Below are 10,890 nucleotides of genomic sequence, written 5' to 3' on the forward strand. Positions count from 1 at the left end.
AAACACAGCTGGGGCAACACTGAACTGACGAGACAGGGAAACGTAAACTGAACACACTAAGATAACACAGACTTTCAAAGTAAAACAGGAAACACATAACAGTCACGCCAAAACAAAACGCCTAAAACAATACACTGCCAACGCCGAACCGTAACAGCATGTTCTAAAGAAAATCTATCTATATTTTGTCATACTGATGTAAAAGACAAAAAATAATGGGTATTAAGGCCCTTAATGAGCAGGCCTTTTGAATGGAGTCCTTTAATGCATGCACATGGCCTAGGGCCCTGATACACATATAATACAGAGAGATGTTTCAGGTGTTTCTGGAGAGCTGGGGTTAGTGGATGTTGTAGCCTAAATGCTGACAATATCCTCTGACTTTTCAAACTTTAAACAAAGACACTAGAGCATGTGTTGGTGTCATGTCAACCTAAGGAGATGGACCATAAGACAAAGCATGATATTGACACATTTGCAGTGATTCTTGTCTCTTCTCTGTGAGCTAGCAAAAGTGCCTAATACACACGTGCATGCACTAATGGGTACGAGCACTCCTACTACTCACAAACATTTAGGCACTGTCTCCCTCTCTCACACATACAGTATAGACACACCTGACGTCATTTGCATATAACCACTATTATAAATTATCAAATCACTGGCAAGTGCTACAAGACAGAAGTCAACCATAACCAGGTGAGCACCTATTCTTTGGTGGGTGGGGTTGTTTATAAAAACAATTTATATATTCTTTGAGATTTGTATTGTATTGAATCATTTAGTGTAGTATACTTTATTTTATGTGATCAGCTATATAATAACTCTGATTGTAACACAACCAGGCGCAATTATCAACTATGATTTAAGTTACTGCTTTGAATGAGAATGCTACTATTATCCAGCTCGTTGTGACTAAGTTAATGTTATAGGACAAACATGTGGAGTTTTTTCTTTAATGAAAATGTCTTATTGCAGTTCACACTTAACTAAAGCAGAGTTTAGTGCAGAAAAGCATAGTTTGTTGTAAACTGGAGCAGAAAGGTTTTTGAACTTTATAAAATTGATGAGAATAAATAATTTATGGTGGATTACATTGCAGAAAATGCATTTTCTGAAATGTAAATTATTTGCTTAAGCAAAATGAATTATTTTTGATTCTTGGATATGGTGTTTTATGGTTGGTGTAATAGTGTTGCAGAATATTTAAGATTTCTAAGATTATTATTAATCAGATAAGGAATGCTCATAGATATCAACACTTTGCCGTGTTTTTAAAGTTAACACCTTCTGTGTTACAACCTGCCATAACAATCAATGATGTCTACAGGTTTTTTGGCCAACTCAAGAACCTTTCAAATGCTGCCATGAATTTGACAACAGTTATGTATCGGGACCCGTTAAACATAGCTATTGTCAAGAATGTGATAACTGTGGTCCTCAGTATCGCCATCATCTATGTCAACGGCACCTTGCTGCACACATTCAAAAAACATGAGGTCTGTATCCTGCTCATAAATTTTGCATCTATTTATTACATCCATTTAGAACTACATACTAGACGACAGAATGTGATATGTTCTGCACGGTGAACATTCCATCGTGCAAAGAGACGTTGGAGTGACGTCTTTTAAGTGATATTTTTGGACGTCCAAGTTTGGTCACTGAAGCAGTTGTTTTTTATCCACCGTTCAATGTTTAGTGGAATAATTCACCTTTCATGTTCTAAATCCTGTCCTTCTCTTCAGGTTTTCAACACAAATCCTCGTTACATCCTGTACATTCATCTGGTAATCAATGATATCCTCCTGCTCATCATGTTCACCCTCCTTCAAGTTCTCAGTTACGCCATTTTCACTCTTCATGTGCCCTTCTGTATTATTTTGCTAGTGATTGCCATCATTTCCAGCCTTAACACTCCAATGACCCTCGCTGTGATGGCAGTAGAGTGTTATGTTGCCATATGCTTCCCTCTCCAGCACTCACAGATCTGTACAGTCAAAAATGTAACCGTTGTGATCACAGTGATATGGGTGCTAAGTTCACTTACAATTCTGCCAGATTTATTCACCATCTTGGCCACAGAATCCAGAGATTTCTTTCATTCAAGAGTCTTCTGCCTTTGGAAAACAACTTTCAGACCTCCTGAGCTAGAAAAGAAGAGAGATATATCCAACATTGTATTTCTGGTTATTGTTTGGCTCATCCTTGTCTACACATATTTCAGAATTCTTTTCGCTGCACAGGCAGCTGCTGCAAACGCCAGGAAAGCAAGAAACACTGTACTGCTGCACGGCTTCCAGCTGCTGCTGTGCATGCTCAACTACGTGTATGATTTGCTGCTCAATGGTTTGACATCCTTGTTTCCAAAAGGAGTACTGACTATCCGCTACACAGTCTCAATACTAATACATGTTCTGCCTCGAATCATCAGTCCAGTTGTTTATGGGATACGAGATAAGATGTTCAGAAAGTACCTGAAAAAATACTTGTTTCATACAAAAAATGCTAATGCTTTTGTACACAGGTAACCCAGACAAGACAGACATTGTTGACGTTACACATTTATCAATTTCTCTTAATTTTATTACCATTTTCTTTTAGATACGGGCTAAGTATAAGTAATGGGAGTAGTGAAATTCACTTTATGTTTCTCATATCATCCTGACTTACAATTTTTTTGATCTTTCTAAACTCTCATTCACAGTGAAACAGTGTTCTGTTAGTCTCTGCATTTTGAAGCTGTAGGCAGAAATACTGTAACTTCCTGTTTGTATCACAAAGGAGAAAACTGCAGTAACCTAACCTACAGCAAATAAAAACATATTTTCATGAGTTTTCAGAATTTGGTGTTATTGGATTCATTTTTGGTGCTCAGTGTTTAGTGTAATATGTTCCAAAGTAAGATGCTACTTCATTGACAGTCCGTTTTTCCATAAAGCATTACTGTGCTAAATTGAAAAATGGTATAACAGTTTTGTTGTTACTTATGTAAAACAGGTTCTCCAATTATGTGCATGATGGGAAAATAATCAAATGAGCCTTTTTCCTGCAAACATTTTGCTACCATTGGCTCACTAATGGATTTTATGTGGTGGTTTATGTGGAGGGAAATTTTGAAATTGCAGAGCAGGATACTTTATATAGTACTGTTAATTAGTAATTATTGCTTTTGGCTTCCTGTAAGCTACATTAGTGCTTGAACTTGCAGTGATGAAGTGAATGCAGAACACCACTGAACTGATCTGAATGGACTGGCTCATTGTCAGTGATCTGATCCAGCTTTTCAGTTTTGTTACTTGTGTTATTTGGTATCATACTTGAATTTTTCGTGACATGGGGTATTCGTAAGTCGGGGTTCCACTGTATTTAAGAATATTTTGTGTTTTTTTATTTATGTGTGCTCAAATGGAATAATATGGTAATAATAATACATTTGTCTTAAATTATGGATGCTGTGTCGGTCGCGAACGAAGTGGCTCTTAGAGCCGGATCTTTGAAGTGAACGACACGAGCCGGCTCCTTATCGCCAGCCGGGGGTTTTTTTTTCTTTCTCTCACCCTCTCTCTCTCTCTCTCACTCTTTTTTTCCGCTTCACTCAGCACATGAGCCTTGTGCTTTGTGCTGGGAAGAGGGGGGAGGGGTGGAATTTACACTCGCAGTAGCACAGGAACAGAGCGGGAGGAAGAGAGAGAGAGCCAGGGACAACAATGTCACATTAGAAAGGTATAGTAAATACAGTTGTGGATGTTAAAGGATTCACAAAGTTTATTCATGCAGGCCCATATGACAGAGAATGTGCATCTTCTTTTTGTTTTCATATTTTCATTTATATGTAATTGTGTTGTGGTTTGCAGTGTTTTGTGTTGTTTTACTTAAAATTTGTTTAAAAGGAAAAAGCTGAAAATTTAAATAGCTAAAAGTTGAACTGCGAATAGTTGGTTTTTGTAATATATGATTTATTTATTACATTTTATGTGGAGAGAATAAATAAAAAGTAGATTTACGGTGGCCCCTAGAGACAAAGCACGTACAAACTCCAAAACATGTAAAAACTCCAAAACATGTAAAAACTCCAAAACATGTAAAAACTCCAAAACATGTAAAAACTCCAAAACACGTACAAAGCACAACAGAAGTGCTCCAGGATGCAGGCGAAGTGTTGAGCTTTTGTTACCTAGTGGCTACCCAAGCCAGCAAGTACCAACGACCGGATTTGGTGTGTGGTAGTAACAGGTAAATGAACATTTTTTTTTAAATCATTTGAATATATATGAGTGGTATACATACATATGTATATATATATATATACATATATATGAGCTGGCTCTTTTTAGTGAGCCGAGCCGAAAGAGCCGGTTCTCTAAAAAGAGCTGGAAATCCCATCACTATAGTCTTTAATAGATTTTGATATAATACTGTTCAAACATGATCTCAGATTCCAAAGTGAAAAACATAACATGCTGCAAGTGTGTTGACCAAAAATTATTTTCAAGAACATATATCTTTAAAAATATTTTAAGTATGAAGCTATAGTTTCATAGCAAATATTACATATGTCCAAAATGTTGAATGTAATTTTTTTAAACCCATCAGAAATGATTGTGCAGAAATTGTTCTGAAAATTTGATGATTTGAAATGGAATGACCCTTATGTTAACTGATAATTGCAGTGGTGTGAAAAATAGTTTGCCCCCTTTTGCGTACATTTAATTCAATTCAATTTTGCCTCAAGGTGCTTTGAATTCTAATGTAAACACTCTACAATAATAAAAAGACAACAGAGCAAACCCCACAAATCATATGACCCCCTATGAGCTAGCAACAGGAAGAAACCTCCAGCAGAACCAGGCTCAGGAAGGGACGGTACACATTGTTTAATATGTGCATTGAAGGACATTTCGTGGTCAAAAATGACTCCAAAGTTCCTCACAGTATCTCTGGAGACCAAGGTAATGCCATCCAGAGTAGATATCTGGTTAGACACCATATTTCCAAGATTTTTAGGCCTGAGTACAATAACCCCAGTTTCATCTGAAATTAGAAGTAAAAAATGAGAGGCCATCCATGTCATTTTGTCTTTAGGCCATTCCTTAGGTTTAACAAATTGGTGTGCATTATCTGGCTTCATGCATAGATAAACTGCATAGCAGTGAAATAGATGCTACGCCCTGTAATGACATTGCCTAAAATAATCATGTATAAAGTAAACAGAACTAGACCTACCACAGAACCCTGTGGAACTCCATAATCAACCTAAGTGTATGAAGTGGAGTCTGCAAATACATGAACAAATTGGACTCTATGAGATAGATAGGATTCAAACCACTGCAACAGAATCTCTTTAATACCTCCAGCACGATCACAAATTTAAATATTAGAAAAAAATCTTACTAGTAAACACAAGTAAAATATGCTAACCTTTAACCCTAACGCTAAAAAGTGGATTGTAAAGAGCTGAAGCAGTATTTAAAATGTTTTCATTCACATTTGTGAATTTGTTAAGTTGCTATGTTTTATCTAAACGCGTTCATGAGTCACACCTCACATAATGGGGCAACAGTTTGAGGCCTTCACTAAACTACACTCTCACCAAACTTTCTCACACACACAAAGGCCTTTGCTATTACTTGACTACTCTGTATTAGTAGCTGACCTACTAGACAGATGTATGACATGTGAGACGGTAACCACGTGAGTGCCTCTTCTGTGTTTTCTTGCATATAAATTCATAATATAATATTTTGTCTGTATATCAACTATTACTTCAGTTATAACTTCATGTTTAGAAATAAACATTGTCTGGATCTTCTTCTATTTACTCTTATGAAATGAGAGTTATATGTGTGAACTTAAAAATATATGCATATAAAATCACTTACAAATCGAGCTTGAGCGAGAATAGAAGATGTTTCTCACAGCAAATTCAAATTCAAATTCAAATTTTTATTTGTCACGTACACAGTCATACACAGTACGATATGTAGTGAAATGCTTGGACAACTGCTCGTGACCTAAAGAAAACAAAAAAGGAAAAGGCTATGAATAAGATAGGAAATAAATATGAAAAATTAAAAAGGGTAAATTTAACTAGGAAGGAATAAAATATAAATTAAGGTTAAAAATGAAATAACTGTACAACAAAATACACAATATAGAACTATATAAGAATGTATGAACAAAATACACAAGAAGTATAAATAAATATATACACAATAACAGCAGCATATACACAATAACAGCAGCAGTGATTTAAGTAATGAAGTGAAAACAATGTCCAGAAAGTCCAGTGTGTGTGTAAGAACCATATGTGTGGGTCAGTACTGTGTGGTGGTGTGATTGTGATTGAGAGGCCGTATTGCCTGCGGGAAGAAGCTCCTCCTCAGTCTCTCTGTGTTGGTCTTCAGGGAGCGGAATCGCTTTCCTGACCTCAGCAGAGAGAACAGTCTGTTGTTGGGATGGCTGAGGTCCTTCACGATCTTCCTGGCCTTGGTCCAGCACTGCCTGCTGTAGATTGAGTGCAGGTCAGGGAGCTCGGAGCGGATGGTGCGCTCAGCTGACCGCACAACCCTCTGTAGAGCTCGTCTGTCCTGCATGGTGCTGTTCCCGAACCAGGTTAAGATGTTTCCCGTCAGGATGCTCTCTATGGTGCACGAGTAAAAGTTCCTGAGCACCTTGGAGGGCAGTTGGAAGTCTCTCAAGCGTCTGAGGTGGTAGAGACGCTGACGGGCCTTTTTCACCACGGTGTTGATGTGACAGGACCATGACAGGTCCTGCGTGATGTGAACTCCGAGGTATTTGAAGCTGTCCACTCTCTCCACTGGGCACTCGTTGATGACGGGGGTCTGGTAGTTCCTCTCCTGCTTAGTGCTGAAGTCCACTATCAGCTCCTTTGTCTTACTGACGTTTAGAAGGAGGTTGTTCCTCTGGCACCAGTTCTCCAGATTCCTAATCTCCTTCAGGTAGGCCGTCTCGTTGTTATCAGAGATCAGGCCCACCACGACGGTGTCGTCAGCAAACTTGATGATGGTGGTGGAGCTGGTAGTGGCCACGCAGTCATATGTGTACAGAGAGTACAGCAGGGGGCTCAGAACACACCCCTGGGGGGCTCCAGTGCTGAGAGTGGTGGAGGCTGAGACATGTCCGCCCATCCTTACTGCCTGTGGTCTGCCAGTTAGGAAGTTGGAGATCCACTGACACATAGATGAGCTGAGTCCCAGAAGCTCCAGCTTGGTGGTGAGTGTGGAGGGAATTATGGTGTTAAATGCAGAGCTGTAGTCTATGAAGAGCATTTTAACATAATTCCCCCTTCTAATGTCCAAGTGAGTGAGTGATGTGTGGAGGAGATGAGAGATGGCATCGTCTGTGGAACGATTTGGACGGTAAGCGAACTGTAGTGGGTCCAGTGTGTCTGGTAGTGAAGAAATGATGAAGTCTCTGACCAGGTGTTCAAAACACTTCATCACTACTGAGGTGAGGGCTACAGGGCGATAGCAGACATGTTGAAAATAACAACTGAAGACCAAGGTTAAATTAGCAGCTTCAATTTAGTGTTTAGTCTATGGTGTACCATTTTTCTCCCTTTGTTTTCCCCTATGCCGATAAATGAGTAAGTTTAAAAAAATGATATGGTGGCAGCACATGGCAGCATGGTAGTTTAGTGGTTAGCATTGTTACCTCACAGCAAGAAAGTCCTGAGTTCAGTTCTAACATCTGTGTGGAGTTTTCATGTTTTCCCTGTGTGTCCCTGTTTTAGTGTTAATTGATTCAAAATTGGAAATAGGGCAACCTTTTGCACTAATGTGAGTGTTGTCTGTCTCTGCGTGTTAGCCCTGTAACAGACTGGTGGCCTGTTCAGGGTGTGCCCTGCCCTGAAGACAGCTGGGATAGGCTCCAATGCCCCATGACCCTGAATAGGATGAGAGGATGGATGGACATGGTCCATAAGAAGTGTGATGCATTTAAAATAATGGTCATCATCAATCACCAGAAAATGAGAAAACTAGTTTATGGTAGGCATTACAGTGTAAGACAAAACTATGTAATAAACATATTATCAAAATTATATTTGTAAATTGATTTAAAAGCCATAGATTGTTTTGTGATAATAATATTTATGAGAGGACAAACAATGTCAGTATTAAAGTTTTCTCTGTTATATATTCCCTGAGAAGTGACATGCTGATGAATAACGTCAGGAGTGGGTCTCTGTCTCCTGAATCCCAACTGGAAGCTGGTTCCACAGAAGAGGGGCCTGAAAGCTGAAGGCTCTGCCTCCCATTCTACTTTTTACCTCCGTCCACATATGTGGACATCACATTTTGGGTTATTTAGACCAAAATACTCAATTTTGCTCTGCAAGGGCCTGATATACAGGACATTATACTGCTACTGTTCTATCAAAATTTTAAACGAATATCCTCAGATGTGGCTCAGATTTTTTCTTAAAAACAAAAATAAGGTAAAAAAAATAATAAAGCTGGTAATTCTTTGTTTTTACATTTCTCCGGCCCCAATCAGCCCAAATATCAAAGAGAAATTAAAAATGCATGCTGTGGAGGTTAAAATACTCCAGGAACCACAAGTAAACCAGCAACCACCATGGTGTTGTTGAAAGTTTGTCTCTCATGCCATGAAAACGATTGAAAGTTCAGGTTCGCTTTCATTATACCCTCCTTAGGTCATCAGTCACAACTGAAAAAAAGTATCTGGCAAAAGAAGTGGATTGTAAAGAGCTGTAGTAGAATTTTATTTAAGATTTCATTCATCTAAATTGGTTTGTTCAGTACTGCGTGTAAGCATCAGGACTTATGAAACGTAATGAGCTAAGGCACACGCACTCTGAAGGCTCTCATGAAACCACGTGCACATGCACACACACAACCAGACCCCTTCACTATTACCTGACTAGTACCAGTACTCTATATTAGAAGTGACAATCTACCTGACTTACCAGACCTGTGTGGTATGAGATCATAACCAGGTGAGTGCCTGTTCTTAAATTGTTTGTGTGTAAAGAGATAAAACGATATCACATAATAACGATCTTTTTCATCATTGTGTTCACTTGATGTTTTTTTAAATGTTATCAAGTGTTACAGTATAAATAATATGTGTGCCTTACGAACCGTTGTTTTACTGTTTGCTGTTTTTCTTTCCTTGGCAACAGATTGGTAGGTTAAAAAATGACATTGTGCATAAAAATTAAACATATAACAGAAGGATCATCATCATTACCATTATGATTGGGCTTACAAGAAAAAAAAAAAGCATATAATGAATACATATATGTATATTTATTTACTCTTCTGGCTTCTATTTGCTATTTTTCTTATTGAGAATAATGTTTCCAAGATAATCAGCCTTCAGTATTGAAGCTTTCCTATATTAATGTTTTATGTTATATGAACCTGAAATGCTGATGAATAAAGTGTCCAGTTTTTAGAAAACTTTTCAGACGTCTCAAGAACCGTTCAAATGCTGGTATGAATTCGACAACAGCGGTGTATCAGGACTCCTTAAGCACAGCCATCATCAAGAATCTGATTACCGTGGGTCTCTCTGTCTCCATCATCTACATCAACAGCAGCTTGGTGCACACATTCAAAAAACATGAGGTCTGTATTTTATTCATTCCTGATATTCATTTTGTATAATTCAATATGTTTGGGATGTATGTGGGACATCGTATAATGTGATTTATTTCATGCATATTCTCAGGTGATCATCTGTAATGTACCTATAAGTCTAAACTATCCTGTCCTTCTCTTCAGGTTTTCAACACAAATCCTCGTTACATCCTGTACATTCATCTGGTAATCATTGATATCCTGCTGCTCATAATATTCACCCTCCTTCAAGTCCTCAGCTACATCATTTTCACTCTTCCTGTTCCATTTTGCATCATTTTATTGTTGATTTCCATAATTTGTAGCCTGAACACTCCACTGACCCTTGCTGTGATGGCAGTAGAGTGTCATGTTGCCATATGCTTCCCTCTCCAGCACTCACAGATCTGTACAGTCAAAAATGTAACCGTTGTGATCACAGTGATATGGATGCTAAGTTCACTTACAATTCTGCCAGATTTATTCACCATCCTGGCCACAGAATCCAGAGATTTCTTTCATTCAAGAGTTTTCTGCCTTAGAGAAACTGTTTTCAGACTTCCTGAATTAGAAAAGAAGAGAACTATATCCAACATTGTATTTCTGGTTATTGTTTGGCTCACCCTTGTCTACACATATTTCAGAATCCTTTTCGCTGCACAGGCAGCTGCTGCAAACGCCAGGAAAGCAAGAAACACTGTACTGCTGCACGGCTTCCAGCTGCTGCTGTGCATGCTCACCTACGTGTATGATTTGCTGCTGAATGGTTTGACAAAGTTGTTCCCAAAAGGAGTACTGACTATTCGCTACACAGTCTCAGTATTCGTTCACGTTCTGCCTCGACTTGTTAGTCCACTTGTTTATGGGATACGAGACAAGGCATTCAGAAGATATCTGAGAAAATATCTGTTCTACTCACCAAAGACTAATGTTAACAAAAGTTAAAAACAATGCCATCAGCTCTTTTAATTTAAAATACTGAGATTGAGTAGTCTTTGTTTATCTTATTCTATTGTCCTTTTTTGTTTGCATATCTTTCTAATCTAATGTCGCAGTGAATGTGTCGAACAATAACTTTCACTATATGGCAATTTTATAAGACACTTTAGTGTTCGGAAAGACAAAAACTGCAGAATTCAACCAGAGAGCTGAAAATATGGACGGAAATAAAACTGGACAAAATGAAAGCAAAGTTAATAAAGATGGAAGAAAATGTTGCACAAAAAGGCAAAACAAAAACCATCAACATAAGAAGTAGATATTACCAAAAGAACCAATGCAA

General features: G+C 38.2%; 2 protein-coding genes across 2 annotated transcripts; both read left to right on the plus strand.

The window, feature by feature from the left end:
* Positions 1-311: 311 nt before the first annotated feature.
* Positions 312-2,531, plus strand: LOC113021628 (odorant receptor 131-2-like). Its single transcript, XM_026166327.2, has 3 exons — positions 312-320; positions 1,236-1,499; positions 1,749-2,531. Exons 1-3 carry the CDS (start codon positions 312-314, stop codon positions 2,529-2,531), a joined length of 1,056 nt encoding a protein of 351 aa, XP_026022112.2.
* A 6,954-nt stretch (positions 2,532-9,485) lies between these two features.
* Positions 9,486-10,553, plus strand: LOC113021762 (odorant receptor 131-2-like). The gene is made up of 2 exons (XM_026166476.1): positions 9,486-9,617; positions 9,774-10,553. The coding sequence occupies exons 1-2, from the start codon at positions 9,486-9,488 to the stop codon at positions 10,551-10,553; spliced, it is 912 nt and encodes a 303-aa protein (XP_026022261.1).
* The last annotated feature ends 337 nt before the right edge of the window (positions 10,554-10,890 follow it).

This window comes from Astatotilapia calliptera, chromosome 5 (genome assembly GCF_964374335.1).
Source record: "Astatotilapia calliptera chromosome 5, fAstCal68.1, whole genome shotgun sequence".
NCBI lineage: Eukaryota > Metazoa > Chordata > Actinopteri > Cichliformes > Cichlidae > Astatotilapia > Astatotilapia calliptera.

What these genes read in the sequence shown, in the direction of transcription:
- LOC113021762 (XM_026166476.1), top strand. Translation starts at nt 9,486, where the DNA reads ATGAATTCGACAACAGCGGTGTATCAGGACTCCTTAAGCACAGCCATC. An exon ending in ACACATTCAAAAAACATGAG is followed by an intron (nt 9,618 to 9,773) that starts GTCTGTATTTTA and finishes CCTTCTCTTCAG; the next exon opens with GTTTTCAACACAAATCCTCG.
- LOC113021628 (XM_026166327.2), top strand. An exon ending in ACACATTCAAAAAACATGAG is followed by an intron (nt 1,500 to 1,748) that starts GTCTGTATCCTG and finishes CCTTCTCTTCAG; the next exon opens with GTTTTCAACACAAATCCTCG.